This window comes from Phalacrocorax aristotelis, chromosome 2 (assembly GCF_949628215.1).
Source record: "Phalacrocorax aristotelis chromosome 2, bGulAri2.1, whole genome shotgun sequence".
Lineage (NCBI taxonomy): Eukaryota > Metazoa > Chordata > Aves > Suliformes > Phalacrocoracidae > Phalacrocorax > Phalacrocorax aristotelis.
In genome coordinates, this window is record NC_134277.1 from 56,232,168 (window position 1) to 56,256,414 (window position 24,247).

At 40.5% G+C, this 24,247-nt stretch overlaps 1 protein-coding gene across 1 annotated transcript in view; it reads left to right on the plus strand.

Annotated features, from left to right (window-relative positions):
• The window catches only part of POU6F2 (POU class 6 homeobox 2), a 186,730-nt gene that overhangs the window by 66,913 nt on the left and 95,570 nt on the right, over positions 1-24,247 (plus strand). The window contains exon 3 of the mRNA XM_075083681.1: positions 17,633-17,961. Coding sequence (XP_074939782.1) covers positions 17,633-17,961 — 329 coding nt within the window. The remainder of the gene's footprint in view (positions 1-17,632; positions 17,962-24,247) is intronic.

Here is a 24,247-nt window from a genome sequence, read left to right on the forward strand (position 1 = left end):
ATCTATTAAGGCTGGCAAAGCAAGTACCAAGCGCAGTGTTAGTGGCACAACTGAAGCAAAGAGAAAATCAGATCCTTAAAACAAAAAGCTCTTAGAACTAAGTAAAGGCCACATTTTCCTCTTGGTTTCAGAATTGCAAATTCACTGACACTGCTCTCTCTGCTCTGTGAAACTCAGAGAAGAGTTTGTCCTACTGTCTTCATCAGCAATGTTAATTTGTGTATTTTTGTTTGTAGCATTTTTGCTTTGAGATACTAAAGGTAAGCCTAGTCATCAAGTGCATCTGTAACATAGTTCATTAGCATAAGAGGTGATCATTGGGAGGTTTTTAGCTTTTAAGGACAAGAGGCTGTCTGAGGGAAAAGGCGGGGTCTTATGAGGGGTGGTTTGTTTTTTTTTTTTCCCCAGCACCAGTGATAACTGTGAAGGTACTAGTCTCATAGACAAATGAAATAACGACTGGTCCTTTTCTTAGTTGCGTATTGTAAAATTTTAAAGGTAAATCCTTGGTACACACTTACATGAGTGAACATTCAAAACTGTAGCAGCTGATGGACAAGCCTTTGTGGTTTTTATGGTGTGAACGCATTTTCGCCCCATCATGTGTAAGGAAGGGATGTCTCTGCCTTAATTCATCTTGTGCCTTTTTAGATTGGGAAGAAAAGGATACAAAATACAGACAGGACAAGTCACAGGTCTGCCTTTCTCTTGAATTTTCATGATCATGAGTGGCCGTAGCCAGATGGGCTAGACCTGGTTTCAGCTGCCTTTGTATATTTTGCTCTTCAGAAGTAAGTGGCAAGAGCAGTAACTGTTTTCTCCTATTTTGAGCTGCAGTATGGAGAGCTGTTGAGTATACAGCCTGTGTAGGCTCTGTGCTTGGACAGTACCTCCAAAACACTTCACATAGCTGCTCTCTCTTTGGCTCTCTGGCCCTCACTAAGTACTCTTAGTGGACAAAATGGCTGAATGTTGCCTGCACAGGCTTTATAATGCGTGAAGGTCTTTCTTGCATGTATAAATGTTACACCTATAGTGAACATCATAAAATCTACTCAGATTTCGTGGTCTATTACTATTGTTACTTGTGATATATTCAGAAACAAAACCAAGCAAACCTTAACATCGCGGGTCCTGAAAGCCTGAGAATTATTTTGCAGGGGGTTAGGAAGAGGGAAAGAAGGGGCTGTTGAAAAAGAGAGGGAGAGGAATTTTCATTTCCCATTTGTTCTTCTGTAATTTGGGAGGCAGTAATCATTGGTGCAGGACAGAAGAAGGCTCACACAATGGTTCAAATTTCATAAGCATGATAAAAATTTGGGCACAAAGCAGTGCAGTCTTATTAGCAGAGGAAGTGAGGTCAGTAGTCTTCAGCCTCTTAACAAGATGACAGAATTTATGAAGCAGCACGGTGGCAGGATGTGGTTACCTGCAGTCTGTTCACATAACAAGCCCACCGGGGTCCTATAGTTATCGCCCTTGAATTTGTTTTTCTTTCTTCATTTTCTTTTCTCATCTTCCTGTTTCTTTGGCCTAGCTTACTGCACCGGAGGAAACACTTTATTACCTGTGATGTCTTGTTGGTGAAATTTTTGTGTGGATTTTTTTTTTATTGTTATTATCATTAGCTAGTTTGGTTTAGTTGGCTCCATCAGTGTGTCTCTGATGATGGAGGTGCCCACAGTGGTGTGCAGTGAACTCTAAGTACTAGTCGTCTAGGAAATCTGGGATTGTTTTTCATTCTGAGGTATCCTTTAAACTCTGTGTGAGACAAGAGCCTAAAATGCGCCTGAGCTGAGAGTTCATCTTAAAAGACATCCTTATTACTGGAGATCTCAAAAAGTCTTATGAGCTGCTGGGAATAAAAGCATTACCCAGACATTATCAAAAAGTAAGAAAAAAAAAAAGAAAATAAACAGGTGCTTTTAAACTATCTATCTCTCATTAACACAGTGTAGGAGGTAGCTCTATAGCGATCTTCTCCATGTGGAAATAAAACTTTTTGTGTCTTTGACCCCTTCATTTTGAGGATCTTAGCGTACATTGCTGTACTTCACTAATTTAACTTCCTGTGGTGAGGGAAGTGAAGTTTATTATCCCTCCTTTTCTTTTATAGAACAGGAAAGTGAGGCAGGGAGATAAAGTGCCGTGTCTGAGATTGTGCAGGTATGGTAGGTTCAGGAATAGGAAGTGGATTCGCAGGCGCTGATCTTCATAAGACAATCAATCCTAACTCCCTGTTTCTGATCTGACTTGTTCCGTCATACAGGATCTTTTTTTTTTTTTTTTTTTGTCTAATTAGGAAAACTGTTCTTTGCATCTTGGAAGCACAGCATCCAGGTGGGAATAGTATTTGTCAGTACAGCCTATTTAATTATTTATAACTATTTTCTTTGTCTGATGGTTTGATTGTTACTTATTTTATTTTCCACCAGAAGGTTTGATCACTTAAACAGCCCGAAATCAAACATTTGGCAGTGTTTACAAATTATGAAAATGGTTTCTGATTAAAGTGTTCCATGGGGAGACTGAAGTTTCAGATCACTACCTAAGCCAAGGGCACTCTTCTGAATCTCAGCAGAGAGCGCTGCGCTGTGGCATGTGCTCTGTATGCATTCCCATGCTGGCGGTGGCTTGCATGTTTTCCTTATTGTCTTCTCAGGGCTATTTCTTTAGACTGCTCTTATGGCAGGGGGCAGACCAAGCCCTCTCAGCCAAGTGAGATGCAGGTCTGCAAGACACCCATCAGACAGTACCTGACAAAAAGGTCACTCCCACTTGCAGCTGAAAGAAGTGACAGAATTGTGAAGGGATCTAAAGCTTATCCATTTTGTGGATATACTGTGATCAGATCTGAAAATCACTGCAGTATCATTTAAATCAGCAATGCTTCTAGCACTATGATTGCAAGAAGTTAGATGTCATTTCATTGTGCAAGGTAATTAAGGGCTATTAGAATTAATTTATTTAAGAATACTGCTGTTTTAAAAAAATGAGATGAAAATTACTTCTGATTTGGTCTGTACTGGTCTGTGGACCAATGTTGATTCACAGACATCAAAAGTCTTATGTTCTTGGCTTCCCCTCTTAATTTCCCAGTGCAAAACATTAAAGCATAAGATGCTTTCTTGGCATTAGTTTCTTTATAAATTGGAAATCGATGTGATCCATAATCCAAATACATAAAATGGCCAGCAACGTATGCTGCAAACCTCCTAATGAAATGCGTGGCACTGGATGATTGCTTGAAGCACACTTTATCTTTGTAGATTTTTTTCTGCTGCAGTTCTCTTCAGCTCTAAAGGTTGAGTAGCTATTGGTAAAAAAAAAAAAATCCCTAAACATTCCTGAAAAAATAAAGGCAGGGATTTACACAACTGCTTTTTCCCACTGTCACATGAATAAGGCTTTCTGACGATGTTTAGCCAACTTTGCCTTTGCTTCAGTCCCCTGTTCAAAGGTGAGGATTGCTGGACTGCCATCATAGTTCCATAAGCTATAAAGAAGTAAATGTCTACAGCTGGTAGGAAAAAGAGGCTGTTGGTGCCACATCTACTCAAAGTGTGGGCTCTGTATTGGAAGAACAGCAGTTGAACTACTGGAGATGATGGCCATAGGAATTGCCCTTCCATGCAGAATGCTGGAAGACCCCTGTAGAGCTGGTCTTTCCAGGTAGTCTTTAGACAAGCATGAGTCCAAAAATTGCTTTTTTTGCAAGATTCTGAGAGAGAGAGAAAGAAAAGAGTGGTGTTGTAGTCACGTGATGCTGGACCTGGCTCTGTCTCAAGGATGGAGATGAAAGCATAGCTTGCCCCATGCTCTCTGGTGCTTGGATGGAAAATCAAAGGGAACCATATTAATTTCAACTTCATTGAAAACACACAGTAGAAAGAACATCCATAGCTGGCAAATGGAAAGGTTTTAAATTGATGATGGAAGAAACATTCATTTCCAAGCTTCTGAGCGAGCTATTAAAATCAACAGAGTAAAGACAAAATACCAGGCACTGAAAATGAAAGGAACAGTTTTTTGCATCTACTTAGTTAAAACTTGGCAAAACAAATCTAAAGTAGTGGTTTCAGATTTCCGTGTGCATTAACTGTGCCAACTTTTGTTCTCAGGGTTGCCATGATAGATAGTTCATCCCACTTGAGAAGCATTTTTTCCTCTAACTTTTTTAATCAGAAGTCCATTTAAGCAAAAAGCTAGATCTTATATCAGCACTGACATGTGTTTCTTTATTTTGTACTGTTGAATGGTCTAGGCTTTTCATTTAAATACACTATTTTGGAACAGGCTCATCTCCATTTAACTGACATTGGAGTTACTGTAGTCAATCTAGTAATGGTGTTTGCCCAGTATTTATGTGGTATTTTTCACCTATGCCTCTCTGGACTTCCTCAGGAGGATGAGAAATCCACTGATTTCCTAAGTAAGGAAATTTGTGAACAGTTAATTCTCTGCCCTTGGCCTCACCCTCCCAGCCAAGCATTATCTATGGCTATACCTCAGCAACCAATTTTGCATGATGACCAATGTTTTAATTATCTTCAAAATTTTCTTAATTCTTTATAGTTAAAAGGTAGCTTTTGCATTATTTTATGAAAAGATTACATATAACAGAAGAAAAATTTAAGAGAAAATTATGATTGTTCTATGGAAACCTCACACAATCTAGTTAGATCACTGCAGTATATTTCTATAGGATGAATAAAATATACCTATTAGGATACATTCTCTTTTGAATTTTCTGTATTTTTAGAGCAAGTTCTGCAGGATTCTATTACAATTCTCAAAAGGATAACATTAACAGCAGGTGTATTTAATATTTGTAACAGCCTTAGTGTATTGGTAAACATTTTTTTTTTGGTGCATTAACACATTGCTGAATTTGTTTAAAAGACCGAGGAACCTGAAGATGACAAACAGCATTTTGTATTATTGTTCGGGTTTGGTATAGCTAAACACATGCAGCTGATGAGTCTTAAACCCTTATTTAAAATGATACTTCATTATCCTGAATATTAAAAAAATTAAGGGAATGTTGCTTTAGGGAAGGCAAAGACCAGCGTGCTGTGAGGTTTTTTGAGAATTACTGTTTAGCAAGCAAATTCTGCTTTTCTTCCATTATCTGGACTAGAAAAGCAAGTATTTCCATTGACGAGGTAATAAGGTACTAGTTACTGCATCAAAAGGGCAGCAACACTGTTCTGACTGAAAATGTGGACAGAAATAGTGAATGATTTTAAGTAGATTTTTGGCCAATTGTAAATTCATTCTTTGGATTTCGTTCACTTTCTATAACTGGAGACTCCTGCTCCATGTAAGTAAATAAATTATTTAAGTGGAAGTTCAGCTATTAATTGCTATGTATCCCTTTCAAATTAAAAACAATTATCCTTGAAGAAGCAGCTTCAGTATAGGGGTTTCTCATGTGCTTTTGAAAGCCATGAAGTGGATAGTGCATTGACTGAGTAGAGCAATGCAGCTCTTTTCTGGACTCCCCAGCCCTGTTGTTCAGCTGTGAATGGAGCTTCATCCTAACACAGAAGTGTGACTGACTTTACAGCCCATGAACAAGGAGTGCCTATAAAATCTTTTCCCTAAGTCTCCCACCCAGACTTTCTACTGATGAGCAGTTTATCGATGTGAATAACCAGGTTGTTTATTTCAACAGTGGGGAGGAATTTAGGTAGGTGGAAGCACATGAGCACTCAAAGAACAGCTAATTCATTGTTGATGTGCGAATGTGATAGATGCTAGGCACAGCCAAGCTAGGATTAGCACCTGAAGCAGCAACATATTTGGCTGATGAGCTATAGGGACAGGAAAGAAATCTGTTATTCAGTCTCCCTCGTTTTACTGCAAATTAAAATGAGGAGTCAGTCCCTCCACAGCAGATGACCAGCTGCAGAGTCCAGAACTGCTGCTCACCTGCTGTTTAACTTCGTGTTTAATTTCTCTGCAAGTAAAATAAACAAACCAGAAAGAGGGATATAGCAGATTGCCTTAAACTGACTTGTAGTTAGTATAAGGCCTACAAAAACTAAACAGCTACTAATATTGTGGTATGTTTTGAAATGCACACAACTGGATACAACTGTTCTTATCTATGCACAGCAAATAATAAAAATCATGGAAGATTCTTAAAGACAGCAAAATAGAGCTACTGTGAGTTAACAGCAGGCAAACATAATGTACCTTGCTCATAGTACATACGTTCAGGAATGGCTTGTGGTGTGACAGATTACCAAATTAGAGTTCACTTCCCAGATCTTCTACAATTTCTCATGTGCAGGTTGTTGCATAGTCTCTCTGCATTGATTCTGTATCTGAAGAAAGAACACCTCTATCTTCTGCTCACATATTGAGGTTACAGCACCTAGCACAGCACCTCCTCACCAACCCAGTGACCTATGCTCAAGATTGCTCCTCTACCACAGCTATTAAGCAATATCTTGTGTCACTTAGAGAAAGTTTTTCAGTCCATTTTTATTTTTCAATGACTGATGAAGAATGCCGTGTTCAACATGGTACTGCATGTGTGCCCCAGCTGGTGAGGAATGGCTTTCATTCCCTGGGAGATGCAGAGGGACTGAAAGCATTACAGCCCTTGCAAGATCAGGCCACATGTTTTGTTTTGTTCTCTTCCCCACCTTTTTCACCCTGTTGCTACCATTTTTAATTTTTCATGGCTTGGTAAAAACAGAAGTTCAAGTCTATATTGAGGATAATGCGGCCTGTTTTTAGAATCACAGAATCATAGAATCATTTAGGTTGGAAAAGACCTTTAAGATCATCAAGTCCAACCTTAAATCTAACACTGCCAAGTCCACCACTAAACCATATCCCTAAGCACCGCATCAACAGGTCTTTTAAATACCGCCGGGGGTGGTGACTCAAGCACTTCCCTGGCAGCCTGTTCCAATGTCTGATAACCCTTGCAGTGAAGAAGTTTTTCCTGATATCCAATCTAAACCTCCCCTCGTGCAACTTGAGGCCATTTCCTATTGTCCTGTCATGTGTTACTTGGAAGAAGAAACTGACACCCTCCTTGCTACAACCTCCTTTTAGGTAGTTGTAGAGGGTGATAGGGTCTTCCCTGAGCCTCCTTTTCTCCAGGCTAAACAACCTCAGCCGCTTCTCACAAGACTTGTCCCTAGACCCTTCACAAGCTTCGTTGCCCTTCTTTGGACATGCTCCAGCACCTTAATGTCTTTCTTGTAGTGAGGGGCCCAAAACTGAACCCAGTATTTGAGGTGCAGCCTCACCAGTGCCGAGTACAGAGGCACAATCCCTTCCCTACTCCTGCTGGCCACACTTTTCCTGATACAAGCCAGGATGCTATTAGCTGCCTTGGCCACCTGGGCACACTGCTGGCTCATATTCAGCTGGCTGTCGACCAACATCCCCAGGTTCTTCTCTGCCAGGCAGCTCTCCAGCCACTCTTCCCCAAGCCTGTAGCATCGCATGGGGTTGTTGTGATCTAAGTGCAGGACCTGGCACTCAGCCTGGTTGAACCTCATAAAATTAGCTTCAGCCCATGGATCCAACCTGCCTAGATCCTTCTGTAGAGCATTCTTACCCTCCAGCAGATCAACACCCCCACCCAACTTGGTGGCGTCTGCAAACTTAGTGAGGGTGCACTCAGTCCCCTTGTCCAAGTCACTGATAAAGACATTAACGAGAACCTGCCCTAGTACTGAGCCTTGGGGAACCCCACTTGTGACCAGCTGCCAACTGGATTTAACTCCATTCACCACAAACCTTTGGACCTGGCCATCCAGCCATTTTTTTACCCAGAAAAGAGTATGCCATTCCAAACCATAAGCAGCCAGTGTCTCCAGGAGAATGCTGTGGGAAACTGTGTCAAAGGCTTTACTAAAGTCCAGGTAAACAAAATCCACAGCCTTCCCCTTGTCCAGTATGTAGGTCACTGTGTCATAGAAGAAGGTCAGTCAAGCAGGACCTGCCTTTCATAAACCCCTGCTGACTGGGCCTGATCACCTGGTTGCCCTGTACGTGCCACGTGATGGCACTCAAGATGATCTGCTCCATAACCTTTCCCAGCACTGAGGTCAGACTCACAGGCCTGTAGTTCCCCAGATCCTCCTTCCAGTCCTTCTTGCATATGGGTGTAACATTTGTTATCCTCCAGTCAACTGGGACCTCCCTGGTTAGCCAGGGCAGCTGATAAGTGATTGAAAGTAGCTTGGTGAGCACTTCTTCCAGCTCCCTCAGTACCCATGGGTGGATCCCCTCCAGCCCCATAGACTTGTGTGTGCCTAAGTGGTGCAGCAGGTCGGTAACCATTTCCCCTTGGATTATGGGGGTTTCATTCTGTTCCCCATCCCTGTCTTCCAGGTGAGGGAGCTGGGTACTCTGAGAACAACTGGTCTTACTATTAAAGACTGCGGCAAAGCAGGCATTAACTACCTCAACCTTTTCTTCATCTTTTGTCACTGTGTTTCCCCCCTGCGTCCAGTAAAGGATGGAGATTCTCCTTAGCCCTCCTTTTGTTGCTAAAGTATTTATAGAAACATTTCTTTTTTGTCTTTTATGACAGTAGCCAGATTAAATTCTGGTTGGGCTTTGGCCCTTCTAATCTTGTCCCTGCATAACCTCACAACATCTTTGTAGTCCTCCTGAGTTGCCTGCCCCTTCTTCCAAAGATCATAAACTCTCATTTTTTCTTCTGTGTTCCAGCCAAAGCTCTCTGTTCAGCCAGGCTGGTCGTCTTGTTAACAAGGTGGAAGCCTGAGTCACTGCTTCAGCAGAGCATTTGTGTGCACCGCCTTGCAGCAAGGCAGAACTGCCACTTTTTCACCTGGTTCTCATACTTGCCGTTGCAGTTCTATTGATTGTAAAGGAAAGGACTGGGCTGAGCTGCATTTTTTCACTTTCTCCTCACAGAGTACATATTGCTGTATTCTGAGTCATTCCATGGTCTGTTTTCACTGCTGTTTAGCTGACTTCTCTAGCTGGAATTTGGACACTGGTAACAGAATTTGCTACTGCTTGAATCTTGGAGTTCTTAAGAGAAAACAGAGCTGTCTCACGTCTGCCAGTCTTCAGAATAGACTGGAAGTGGGAAATGATAGAAACACAGCTATAATGAGAGTCTGAGAGATGAAAGCAACCAGTCATACCAAGTCACCTGGTCAGCACGGTACCCTCTGCTACTTCCCTCAGTTGAGGCTGGGGGAAAGTGACATTGTCCTTTGTCATTCTCAGGACACTTCCACAAGCCTAGCATCAAGGCCAACCTTTTAAACCACAAATACTTTGATCTGCTATTTGATTGTATTGTTTAAAAACAAAAACCAAACACATGCACAAAAAACTTCAGTACATTTCACTTACAGTAACTTCACTTTTCGTTAGGGAAACATGACTCACTTCAAAGACTCTTTGAAGAGACTTCTAATAATTCCTGATCTTCAAAGAAGCATTGCTGAAGTTATACCTGGATAAATATCTCTTTGTCGGAAGATCCATTTGCCATAAACAATTATAGAAGATGCAACTGCAGATCTATTATCTGAAAGAATGCAAAAGTGCCCTTTGCAGCCACCAGGCAGTTCAACCAGTTCCTCTTGACAAAACTTTGCCCCAGAGTCTCCATAGCCACCTTGCCAGCAGAAATGGCAGGGCACCCAGTGGACTGGGGACCTGTGGCTCTCTGAACTGCAGGACAGGATTCTGCACTATCTCTTCCAAACCTTCTGGGACTGTTTGTTGTTGTATTGCTTTTTCTACAAGCTTTGGTGGTGTGAGGAACTTCAGACACATAGTCTGCATAAATGCCATGGAAATTATGGTTCCCATCAATACTAGAGCATTTGAAAGAGACAAGGAGAGAAAAAAATAAGCTGCAGTTCCTGTTATTAAAAGTTGTGTGTGCAGAGAGTGCCCAGACTTTGTCTGATGTCCATTGTGAGTCATGGTCATTGTTCTCTGAGTCAGCAGACTGTTGTTTCAAACTTAATTTCTTTGTGTCATTCATCTGTTCCCTGTCACATCCCTTCGGCTGTGAAATCTTATATTGGGCTCTGTTGGCCTTTAGATGATTTTGTTTTTTTTCCTCTGGCAATTAGTTTCTTTCAAAGGAGTCCTGCAGATATTTTCCCCAAGAAACAGGAGGTTATCTTAAATTCTGGTCCATAGGAACATTCTTATGGCCTCAATATGGCCTGGAAATCCAATCTGTTGGAATACCATGCCACTCAGTCTGCTTTTCCATTCCAGTGCTATTCTGTTCACAGACAATCTGGGACCAGTCCTGCTCTCTGTAACTAGAAAATGGCTTTTAGCTGGTGTAAGGACTTGGATGTTAAGACTCCTGCCCCTGATCTCTGAGAGAGTCATGTTTTCACAGAAAAAAAACCTGAAAACAATCAACCAAACAAACAAAAAAACCCACAAGCAACAACAACAAAAACCAGCCTGGTAAAATTAGGAGTTTACCAGATCTAGATGTTGCTTGCTTGACACCCAGCCTTTGGCATTCAAACACTTACATTACCCTCAGACTATGTTATGGTGGGTTTTTAATTGCCTGTCTTTGCATGACAGTCCCAAGACGACTCTCTGATTGATCCCCTGTGTCTTGATGATACCCTGACTCCAGTTAATGTTTCAGCCATCTGTACAATATGAGGCCTAAGGTCCCATTTGAGCTGAGGAAGCAAATGGCTTATTAAAGTCTAATTTCTCCAGCTTGTTCTTGCCTTTGGGCATTTTAAATAGGTTAATGCAATTTTTACAATACACTCCGGGAACTTTACTCACAGAGTGTTGTCATAAACTAGAGGAAAATAGCCCCTAGATTATCTTAGAATGGGAAGTATTCCAAATATACTTGCCACGATACTTAGTCAAGCTCTCTACTTAGAGCAACAACTTTTTTTTTTTTTCCTTAAGATTTTAGTGGATTATTGTACATTTTGAGGTTTGGTAAGGAAAAAAATGTCAGATTTATTTAATGCAGTGGATCATTTTTCAGGGAAGTTCCAGTATTCATCAAAATGTGGAGACACCACAGGCACCATATAAATTATGATGGTTTTCTTCTTAATACTTCCTTTTTATTGCCTATATTCTTTAAAGTGAATTTAGTGCTCATGAAAGATGCTGGATATGACAACAGTAGAAAGTGAAGCCCTCTGTTTATCTGCAGAATTGGTACAGAGGAGCATTGGCAATGCAAGTCTCTCCCCATAACCCCACCTGCCTTCTGCAGCCGTAACCTTGAGGGATCACCTTTAGGAAGGAGAAGATGACTTGCTGTCCTTTCTCTTTCTGTCCTTAGCCTCTGTGCTGAAAGTGCAAATAAAGATGTCAGTTGATGCCATCCAAGGCCGTAGTCTTTATGATCTTCCTAATAGCTATTGGGAGACCATCAATTTATTACCTTGACTGTGTGGCCGACTGCCTCCAGTGCAGGCTCTCTGTGGGTATCTGTGTGTGCATACATCTTCTATACATCTAATACATCTTCTATAAGGTAGAAAACACTCAGAAGCACCATTAAAGAGCAATGACTTTTGTTCCCTGTATTGACCTAGACTGGATTTGAACCGGTGATTTAGAAATAATGTGTTCTGTATCCCATTACTAATCTCTTCAGCCACAAGTCCAACCCTTCCTTTTTTTTTCCACAAAGAGGATACTAACATATTTAAAATAACTCACATTTTGCTCTTAAAAAGAAAATTCAAGCACATGCAAAAACACGTTGGGTATTTGGCTAACCTATCCCTCATTACCCAGGAGGGAGAAAGTGTAAACAAAGGCTTGCATTAGACTGTTCAGTGTGTGCATTCAATCTTTAGAAATCTGTTTCAAAGAAAAGAAAGGCATACACCTCATTAGAAGAGAAACAACAGGGTGGAAAAAATAGCAGGCCATGTCAGTTCAAACGCAAGCCCAGATGCTTAAGTTAGTTACACTTTTCAGTTTAAGGCAATGCAAATCCATTCTCCATTACTGGGGAAGTGGAAAAAGGCATTAGGTCCTTGAAATGGCAAGAGCCAAGTTCTCTGCTCAGTCAAATAGGAAAAGGTTTAATGTATGATTTTCTCCTTTTTAGTCCATTGTACCAAGGCACTGAAGAACATCTATGCAATTATGTAAATAGGAGGGTAGAGGATAGAGCAGCACAATAGTTTGTAGGCTAAAAATTGTGTCTTATTCCTCCTACCCCTTCTTCCCCTTTACACAGAAACAAACATGCACAAAACATTAATAAAATAAATCAGACATTATGTGAAGCTTATCCACAAGAGCAGATTCTAGATACAAATTGAATCCCTGAACATTAATTTGATCTTCTGCCAAGTGCTGTAGAGGTCTTAAGAATCTCAGTGTATATTGTGAATGAGAGGTGAAAAAAGTTATAATTTTTACATTGTTTTCATTATATAAACGTTTCTGGGCTTACGTATGTTCCTTGCTTTTTGGAGAAATGTGATTAAACTTTCAAATTTATATTTTTATTTAAAATATAACCAGAGCCATTCCCATACTTACGCAATAATAAGTTAGCCAGAGGCAGCAGGCAGTTGATACTGCTTTCAGTGAATACAACCAGGACTGGGATTTGAAGACAGCCTTTTCAGTTTTCCCACTAAGAAAATGATTCACTCATTCTCCCTCTCACGGATCAGACTGCTGCTTTCAGCATGGTTGCATCAGAGGTTAATGTTTCCCATTGCACTACTCTACCTGACGGAGGGGCATTTTACTTTCATTTCAGTTCCCTGCACAGGTAACCAGCAGAGGAACAGAAGACACAAGGAAAACATGAAAAGACAACATTTTATGTAAATATTGTAAATGCATGGCAGCATTGTGCCCAAGGTGTTCCCCGAAGGAAGTCAAGGAGTGTGTTCCTTAGATCGTAACTTTCTCCAAGTCCTTAAAGTAGTTTGAGATCTGTGACAAGTATAGAAGTACTTGACCTGGGAGGTGAGAAAGTTTGCTTAAGCTGCCTCTTGACCATCCATTTGCACCACTTAACTCCATATCTCTTATTCTAATGTAAATTATTCGATACTGTGGCTAAGCGTAATCTGCTTCAAGTAGGATTGTAAAACATAGGGCGATCCCTTGGGAAGTCTGCCATGGCACTTCAGCAACCAGGAAATTATAGTTAAAACTTAAATTTGAAAACCCCTCATGCCATCGTTTCCTTGTAGGTATAAGTTCTTATCAGCTTCTTGGATACCTGCTATATATTCAATACGTATTTTTGTTGTACGAGGAAAGCTGAAATGTCACACAGAGTTTCTGGGTTTTCCTCACAGTTTTTCATAGCTCGCATGCATTTTTTTAGTTAATTATCTCCGTTTTAAATTGATGTACTTCATGTTGTCTTTTTTAACCACAGAAAGAACTTTTCTTACAATTTTTGCAAGCTTTTTTAATTCCTGAATGCAATTCTGAAAGAAAGTAGGCACTTCTCACTTAAATATGTCAAAATTTTACCCAGCTGTTAGCCAGTAAGTCATAAAAAGATTCCTGTGAGGTAGGCAGTGCATGTTATCTTTTATACATGCAGGCATAGCACTGTTGTACCACCTGAAATTCCATCAGGCTCCAAGCTCTGCAGAAAGTGACAAATGCTAGACAGGTATACGATTTATAATGGATGAGGTATGCAAGCAAGCTCTGGGAGTTGGATTGGATTTGATTACAGACAATAATATGACACAACCCCTGCCGTGGATAGTACACACATTGTGAAAGGCAGTGCAATCAGGCAGCAGGAACACCGATCTGCAGGCATGATCTGGAGCCCTAAATCCACCTTTGCAGTACACCTACTGTGTGGTTTTGGGAAAGCCTTGTCCGATCTAACAGTCCTTCTTCCAATTACTTGTCTGTTTGTTTAGAAACAGCATGTTAAACAACCATACCTCACTAAGGCACTTCAATGCAATTTATAGCCTAGCATGGCAGTAGGCTTTGGAGAGGCTTTTTAAAGGTATTATATGAAAAGACAAGAAGTTATTTGAATAATTTTGTGCAGCTGCTGGTAATGAACTTTGAAACTTTTCCATGAAGTAACTTTTCTCCATCAACAAAATCTTCCCCGAGGGACCACCCTCCACCCCAGCAACAACGAATGCACTTCCAGTACAAAAGTAAATGGTGGAGATACTGGTATTGCTGCATTGGGCAACATTCAAGTATTGAGCAGTACTGAATGCAAAGCTTTTCTACTCCTAGATGGGAAATGAAAAAATCTCCATACCAAGCTATCATCTATGAGTGCTGGGCATGCCCACAGAATTTACAGACTTGATGTCTTCAAGTCAGCTTCAGACCCTTTTCATTCATCAGACAAGTCAGGTTGCCTGAGTGATTGCCCCTGCTCACATTGTCAGTGCACAGAAGTATCAACGTACTTGGTGATGGCCATTCAACATCAGTTATATTAGCAGCTCAGTAGGACCTGAACCTGCTAAATTTTAGGTTTAAACAAAAAGCTCTTGAGGCATTTTCCCCCTTTTTCTTCCCTCTGGATTCTGTCTCTTGTTTTTTTGTATTGGCAGAAGAAAGAATGTGCAAATCAAAATGTCCATAATTGAGTATTGGTCTTGTGGAGAACAGAAGTTTAATGAAGATTTAATTTTTAAGACTGTAATTCAACAGCTGATAAAAGGCATGACTTGTCAATGAAACTGAGGCCTACACCATTAGGATGACTGTTCTAGCAAGTAAATGCCAACACATGCAATGATATAATCTTTCTTTCTTAAGCAGATTCATACATTTCATAAAACCACATTTCAATAAGTGTCTATTTTTGTCCAATGGTAAACAAACAGTTCAGTACTATTTCTGTATATCTGTAGCTGTGCTTTAGGCCCTGTAATTTTGTAAGGCTACTTATATCTCTGTTTGGCAACATTTCAATGAAAGCATCCTGAAAGGAAATTCGTATGCTCTGTGGTTTTAGTTTGTCAGGAAACTTCATTTGTTTTACAGTTTGGGCTTCTTTACTATTCTCCTCATGTCTTGTATGTCACCATTTTAAGAAGTCCATGCAGTGATGCTTTTATCTTTAATATTATATCAACAGATGTTTTTTGCATACTGTAAGTTCAATCATAAGATCATTGGCAAAAATATAGCCCTGCCCTGGTTTTGCACTTTTATGTTATCAGAATCACAGTGATCTCTCTGTCCTGTGTTACCTCATGTTATCTCAGATTGATATTTCCAGCATTCTTTTAATTATTGGCCGTATTTTCCAAATTCTAGCTGACAGGCATACCTCAAGGAGCCAAACACATTCTGTGCTCCAAAAATGTTTCAGTGGGTGGCTTTCCCTCCACCTTGAATGCTTTTGCCTGTCCCCTACTGCATGACTATGCACTACATACAACATATGGCATTCTGACAAATCCATTGTTCTAATCCATGGCCTTCAAGAATGCCCTGTGGGAGCAAAAGGGTTTGGGGACCATTGCAGTACAAAAAAAACCCACTACATTTAGTTTGCTATAGAGAAAATTTGCCTCATCCTGTCCAGCTTTACACATAGGATATAAAACGACCCCTTGTTCTTCTCAACACAGTTAGGGTATGTTGTGTTTGAAGTCTTGGTTCTGGTTATCAATGGTTTGTCCAGACTGCTAAACTATTGCAGGTGAGGAAATGGCCCACACAAGATAAAGAGCTGGTCTAAATTAGTTTTTTCCTCATGGGAATGGAAAGGGTCTTTCCACTTCTATGCACATACCTACAGATAGAATTGGTGAATGGTATTAATTGCCAGCGTAGGTGCTTCACACTATGGTGTTGCTTTCCTGCACACACCCTTTCTCCATTCTTTGTTCTCATATGCCTTAGATTATATTTCCACTTACCACTGTCTGGGCTTTTGGGCATTTAGGTACGAGTTCTGATCATGGAATTGATGGGAGTGTATCCTTACTTCTCCAGGCTGATTTCTTGTGCATGAGATACCATGCATGTTTTTAATCTGACTCTGTTTTGTGTTGAAACACAAAACTTCCATCAGAAACTTACCTAATGGAAATATATTGGTGTTACCAGTCCTCCTTCTCTGCATTGTTCAGGTTCTTTGTTGAAGTCACATACACATGACTATAGTTATTGTAAAGGCGTAGCTGTAGTTTGATTCCCACCTCTGGTGAAAGAAAATTTAGAGCAGCTATAAGTATAGGAACGGATGACCAACAGCTCTTTCTACCAAGCCTTTTACTTTTCCTTCATACACCCTTTTCTGGCTTACCCATTCTGCCTCATCCTTCTCCTTTTTCTTTTTTCTTTTGCTTATTCCAGTTTATGGCTCATTGATTTCATAAGTCATACTAAGACCTCAGGTTCATCCTCAGGGCATAGATATCTGGAAAGCTGAAATAAGGATGTTGGCATGAAAAGAAAGTGGAGATGACATGGCTTTATCTGCCAATCCACAAATAACTTGGTGAACAAAGTTTCTGGCCATGAAATCTGAATACCATTTTAGAAATAACAAATTTGATTCACACCCAGTTTACTTTGGCTTCTGCCGATGGATATTATAATACAGAATGGTGTTGGCAAAGCAGTACAGAGGGCAAAGCAGTGCAATGATCTTGTAAGTTGTTGCTCTTGGGATCTCATAGCCATCTAATGCAAACCGTAAGATGTTGATTAGAGTGGCTAAGGCTGGAGACCCAGGTGACTTACGCAGGGCAAAACCCTAGAAAGCATCAGGCTCCTGTGATGTTCTGGCAGCTGCTTAAAGCTGTTCTTCTTTAGTGACATCCCTGTGGCACACTTGTTGCCTTCCTGAATTTAATGCATGCCCTAGCCAATTTGAAAGTGTCTCTGGGAGATAACATTTGCTCCTCTGTGCCAGCAGGTTAATGTGAGCCACCAGTTTCCAAGTCTCATGTTTGGAGCACATGCTAGCAAAACACGCCAGACTTTTACTACCAGGAGTAAGTGACCAGTGCAAGTGCACAGAACACCTACCCTATTTCACAAGAGGAATTTCATGGGTTTTAGATGTGAATGATAAGAAGCAGTTCTAATTTCAGAGACGTACACATTTTATTGGGTGTTTTTGCTACTTATGCATTACACAAGAAATTTCACAGCTGAAGGGTTTATTTCCTGACACCTGTTATATAAAGATGTGACAAAGATCTTTTCAAAGCATTGTTTATTTTACAACTATGGTTTTCTCCTCCTCTGTATAACAGCGCTAGTTCATGAGTTCTTACTGTGGCATGTACAGTGACATCCTGTTGGCCTCTTCTCTAGGCAGGCAAAATTCCCATTGGTTTCAAGGGTAAGCTTGTCTGAGCAAAGACTGCTGATCAGCTCTGAGGCCCATCCTGTGGGCAGAGCCATAGTCCTGAAGTTTTGCTTTCATTGCCTCCAAAAGAGTCCAATTCTTACCATGGAACTGCACTGGCAGAACCACAGGCTATTATTGATGAGAACATGGTCATTAATTTCCTGCCACAACCTGCAGCCTGAGGCCAGCTGACCTCAGTGGGCAGCGTGCCCCACAATGTAACAGAACCAGAATTTAATCCAGAATATCTTTAACACAGTAGGTATTACTGAAACCTACATAACTCCCTTCCCTCTCTTCAATTCACAGCTACCTCATCCCTGAACTCCCAGCTTCAACAGCTTCAGCATCTTCAGCAGCTCCAGCATCAACAGCAGCAGCAGCAACAAGGTCAGCAGCAGCAACAGCAGCAGCAAAGCCAGCAGCCACAAGGCCAGCAGACGCAGACTCCACAGCCACCCCAGCAGACCCAGCAGCCACAGCCACAGCCATCAGCACCACCGCAGCAGAACCAAACACAGTCCCAGAGCCAGAGCCAACCACCTCCGGCTCCACAGTCCTCCAGCTCCCCTCATAAACCCAGCCAGTCACCAGGACATGGCCTTCCATCTCCTCTTACTTCACCAAATCCATTGCAGGTAGGATGCTAAGTACAAATCTCTAACAGTCTAACAAAAGAAGGCACATACTCTCCCACTGCAAGGGGACATCAGGTGAAGGTTACACCTTCTGATCATACAGGCTAAGAAATTCCACCTTGTATTAGTTAATCCTTACAGGCATGCAGCTTAGAACAGCTAAAAGGCCTGATAAGCCAGAAAAGCATAACCAATGATCATCCAAGTCTGCTTCTTTCTGGAGAGTAAACATCTTTTGCTCTTAAAGTCTGTATCATAAAACCCATAGAAAACTATCTAATTTTTTTCACGGATTCAGCATGTGACCTTCGCAAATGGCATTTGCCCAGCAGGCACCCTTTATGGTAACTTACGAGGACAGCAGAGTTAGCTGTTCATTAGCAGATGATCCTGACTGTCCCTAAAAGAAATAGAGCTTCTTCTGGTGGACATGTGCAGGGGATGGATGGGTTATCCTTCATCTTGAAATCACAGCCCTAACATTTATCCTGCTAAGAATCAAGTACTTCTGTTAAGAGTCTCAGTATAGACTCCAAAGCTAAGAATGCCAGTTAATGCATTTCCTAGATACTCACTGCAATGACACAGATGTTTTTAATAGACCAACAGCTACGGCACCCACACTGATGCTGGGCTCTGCCTGTCTTGGAAACCCTGGGCAGAAACAGGAGAGGTTTGATCCAAAGGTCCTAATTTCTTATAGTTGGGTGTTCTCACACTAAATGTCATGCTATATTCATGTCCTGCAAGAACAGCTTTGACTGTACCCACAAGTATGATTCTAAATAAACACCAGGGTAGTCTGTGAAGTGAGCAGAGTCTCTTTCACTGGGTAGTTGAACTGCACTTAGAAACCAGCAAAGTCTCTATTCACCTTATTTTCTAAATTTTGAGACCCCACTTTAAAGGTTTTATCCACACTGATGGATTTGGCTCCACTTCCTGCAAAAATTAAACTGCATTAGCTTAATTATTAAAAAATCCTTTTTCAAACAATTAAGGGAATTAGTTTACAAGAAGCTGTTTGCCGTGTGGCCAGTTAAACCTGCATTAATCTGAGCTTCAACTAAATTGCATCAAATATGATTTTTTAATGGTTTAGATAATAGACTTAAAAGTCCACAAGAGATGTGTCCTTACTTCATGAGCTTTTTGTTATAGTAGAGCATAACATTTCTAGAGCATCTTCTGTGTATTGTCTTAGGGGCTACTTAAGCACCACTTAATGCCAAGTCTATCATGCTAGTGAGTGCTTTGGGGCTCTTTAGTATGCAGATTATTGACAAACAATTGTCAATAGGATTTGAGACAGGAATATTTCCAGAGGAGCTTCTGTTACATTTTATGGTCTCAGTGCAGCTGTAATATATGCACACTAACTACATATGCTATATGTTGCTAAAACTGCCTGCTAAATATTTTGCTTCAAAAGGCACTCGGTTTTCCAAACAAACAAATGCACAAATAAATTATAGTTGGGGTAGGGAGGAAGTGGGATTATCTCAGTGAACATACTTCAAGGGGGTTTCACTAACACTGAATCTAAAGTCTTAGACCTCATACAGCCTCTGGGCCCAATCTAAATCTCAACTGAATCTGAGTACTTCCAGTCTCATCTGTGACCTACAGGTACAGGCCAGTAGAAGCACTTTCTACTGTTAGCTCTCCAGGGTCATATCTCCTCTTGCAGAACTACAATAAAAGTTAACCAAATAATTCCTTGCATGGGAGGTGTCAACATCAATGTCTTCATGGTTATACCTTGGCACATCACTCTCTTTAGCATGCTTATCCTCACAACTACCCTTCTGAGAGCAGTCTGGATGTGGCAGACTCAACAGGATTGGAAGGAGGGAAACAAGTACTCTGAGGTGGTGTTAGTTCAAATGCTGTCCCCTAAACTTTTTAGGAGCTGGGGTTAGAGTTAATGAAAGACACCAACATGAGAGGTCTAGCATTCCCACTGGGCTGAGCTCAGCCAGTACAGCTAAGCCAGCTGCCTGACTGGGACATTTTCAGAACAAAAGTCAAGGAATTCAAGTCATTAGCTGTCAGCTCTGACTCAACATTAAAGATTTACTCATAATTTGGGTGATAAATATTTTTAATGATCTTTCCTGTCTGATCCTTGCCATTTAAATAGTGATGAAAACCCAAAGTTTGTTCAGATACAAATATGCCTGTGCACTGACTTCCAGAGAGAAGCCAGAATTCAGCACAGTACTTCAGGCCTCACCTTAGCGATGTGTGTAGGGCCATTAGTTTGGCCTTCTAGCCATTTCTACAGCATTTCCACAGCAAGCGAAATACGTCTCAAGCTTCCTTAAGAAATGCTTAAGAAGTCGAAACATGCTCTGTCATATTGCTGAGAATGGCGAGACTTTAATATGCAAACAAGTGCCACTCAGAAATATTTCCAGAGAACTGCTGTTGTACTTTATATATGGTTGATGGATGTGTTCGGGTACTTTTCTAAAGCAGAGCAATGGTGAGATCTCCTCCATGAAATTTGTCTTTCCATTCTAAAGCCTGCAGAGAAAAAATGTTTTACCCCCATACATCTAGCTTGAGGATTAGATCTGAAATTGTTTTCTTCTGCACAAACATAAAAAAAAAAAGAGGAGGGGGGGAGCACACGTTTGGCAGCAGTTCATATATCCAGTTCATAATAGCTGCTTAGAATGTGGATTTTTTTAATGTCTAATGTTTTAACTTAAAAATCGACCTAGAACAAAATTCAGAGCTGTTATGGCCTCTAAGGTAATGTTCTTTATGAACTAGAAAGAAATGGGGTTTGTTTGAAGAATATTAAGGGAATAAAGATCAAGTAAGTTAAAGTTTGACAGCTTAAATTTCATTTCTGAATTCTTGATTTTTTTCATGTGGGCTTTATCCTCTTACATTATTCAGGATCTGTCTGAAAGATATTAGTTTAGAACAATGCAACCTCAAAAAATTGTCATAGAAAGTCAGTAATTCAGGAGGATGATTGTGTTTGTTTCAAAAAACTCTGAAGGATAACAGCAATTACATCTCAAAATGTACAGATGCTGTCATGTCCTTCAGAAGGCAAATTAAATGAAAGTTACTTGCTTAGGTATACCTGGGTGAGGTACTTTTGGTAGCTGATCAGAAATTAATAATACCAGTGCAGTGTACACCAGCTAAAGGTCTCGGAACGATTCTTGTCAGATTGTTCTATAATACTCTGCTCTAATTTTATCACTATTTTTTACTCAGTTCAGTGGGCTGGATTGTAGTTACAAAACTATTATTTTTAGGAAGTCTTTTAATGATTTGTAGAAAGATGAAAAACCTCTTTAGGTTCCAGGGCCTGGATTCTGTGCTGACATAAGTGATGATGCTCCAGATTTATACTGGTAAAAGCAAACCTCTGCAGAACCAGATACATTGCTGAATTGTAAAAGACAATAAACCAAAGGAGAATTTTCCAAAGCAACTCTGTATTTCAGGAGGTGGTGGGTCAGGTATATGATGGAAGATTTTCATCCCTTCATTTTAAAATGGTGAAATTCCTCATATAGATAATCGTAGTCTGATTTTTACTTTCATCGTGTCAATTGATTAAGACAAAGGAATCCAGAGGTGAAAAACAACCTAGCTCATGATGTAAACTGGGGTCTTGGAAACCTTTACTTCTGGGAAAATACACTCCTCCAAATATGCTTCTCCCGTGAATGTTTAATGTCATTACATGGCAAACTATATGGGTTCTTGAATGGTCAGCATGTTACAACTTCAAAGGATAGTTAGCACTTCTTACAGAGTTTCCATTCAATTAAATTTCTGAAGCCATAAGATCTTGATTATATGCTGTTTAAAATCAGATAAGCCAAGTACTGAGTAGCCAATTATTCTGCTTGACTACCAGGAAAAGGCCCTTTGTATCAGCAACATACATTTAACTGGCTCCAAATGGGGGTTATCTTCTGGTGCTGACGCTCACTGTATGTTTTAGCGGTATGGATAAGATGAACGTACCCACAGACAGATCTACAAAAGGAGAGCTGCACTATAGGAATAGAAGAATTCCCAATGATTTCTACTGCTCTGTTCGTGTGTGAATATGAACAGACAAACAGGAAAACCCCCAGGGATTGCCCCACTGTAAAATTATTCTGACCGTTTTCAGAACTCTTTCCTAAAGCACCTTGTTGTCGTAGAAGCCTACCTACAATAACGGGAGCTGACGGAAGATGATGAGTGAGAAAGAAATAATAATAAAAGGAAGGAGGAAGGGAAGTGAGGAGATGACAACAGCAGAAAAATCTTCCAAGTAATAGCAAACTCTAGGATAGCAAAACCAGAACCTCCTTCAGATTAAATTTTCATACTAATCTTAAATAATGTATTTGGAACCTCAACACTTTTATAACAAAGGAGCAAAGAAAAGCAGAAAGGCTGAAACATTCCGCTGTAAATGAGGGAGAATGTGTACAAAGATGCCTGAGGTTCCAACAGTCACAAAAAACGAACCGCCCCGTCCCTTCTCCCCAACCTCATTCACTGGGTAGCTTCTCATTAAGGAAAAATCTACTTTAAAGAAATTTCAGTGTTTAGTTTCACTTTGATAAATTTACATATATTTAAGATACAGAAGAAACAGCAAAGTCTCTGTTGGTTTGAGGAAGGCAGCTGGGATAAGTTTGCAAGGACTATCTATAGTCATGGGCTGTCTTTAAATCTGTGTTGACATCCAAGACCTGCTGTAGTTTTCTCATGCTTATTGAATCCTGAGATCAAGAAAACATGACTAAGATTGTGACACCAGTAATCCCACTGAGGTTTTTTCTTGTTTTGCTAAAATTACCTAGCCTTCTTCCTGCATATGATACTGTGCACTGTATGACTGTCTGAATCTGTTCCCAAGTTACTTGGTAATCAGTTTGACAAACAAATATTTTATAAGTATAAGTAGTGAGTAAATGCAGTGCAGTTTGTCCTAGCTGGTCACTCAGGTGCCACTCACTGCACTGTGCTGTACCATGCTCCCTGGCCCCAGCGCACAGGCAGAGACATGCAAGTCGGTTTCCTGGCACAGCTAGCTTGAGAGCTCCTACACTTTGCTTCTACCTGGAGACGCATGAGTGTCTTTTCCACAGAAAGGCTAGTTTCAGTTATGTGTAAGACTGCATCCATCCACAGGACTGAGCAGGGTTTCAGATGTTCTCCTCAGCTGTCTTCCTTCTCCCAGAAGCTCACTGGTTTTTTGGGTCATTGAGGCACTGGGACTTCACGCTCTAAAGCTGTTGAATACTGCATTTAAACAGAGCAAAGAGATGTTTAAGGGTTCTCAAAGAGACTTTATAAGCAAGTCTCTTCATTCCCTGAGGAAATCTCTCAGTTGGAGCACTGCCTGCCTCGTCCATCCAAATATACTCTGCAGGTGTTGCTATTTTCAGAAGCGCAAGGAGTACTGCTGTCTGACTCACATTTGAAGCAAAGGAAGTTAATCTTTGAGCAAAACAACTGGCATTATTAGCACCCAAGGGGCAGAAGCTGAGGCTAATATAGGAAACCATTTGCTAAAGAATCCTCTGAAGGAGAGGAAAGTGGAGCTGTTTGCCCAGCAAGCTCTGGCTTCTGAAATGGGAACATTTAATGAACTCCCTAAAGTAACTGAAATATTTAATAAATAGGGAAATAAATAAATAATATCCTCCCAGGACAGATCTTGGAAAGGATCCATATCCCAAAAGGTCTTCTATTTCCAAAGCCTCTCTAGGCAGACAGGAGGACTCTTCGGGATCTTAGGGACAGAAAAAATTAGCACAGCCCTCAGATACACTTATATCCAGTGGATATGGTTTGCTAGCATTCATTTATCTTAATTTCTCTTTTCACTCATATTTCCAAAAGTTTTCAGGAAAGTAGAGAATATCCTGAAACATTAGTTTATTTTCCCCTATTCATACCCATCACTTCTTTGTAATAAAGCAAAAGAAAAAAAGAAAAAGACAAGTAAGCACAGGTTTCTAGTTTTGTGATTAAAAAAAATTCTTCTACTTGGAAGCAAGTGGACCAAGTGAAACAGAGAACCTAGTGGACTTGTTGAATATGATTGAGGAGCAATATCCTGGAAGTGGTATAGACCTAATGTTATATCATTCGAGGCTCCTTGTACAAATAAGCACCTAAAAGAGATTGCTCAGCTTCTACATACTGCCTTAAAAAAAAAATCCACTCCAGACTGCATTTTAAAGTTTTAAATTAAGCCTTTTTCAGCAGTATTCCTAAGATCTGTCAGACTGTCCACTTGTGGATT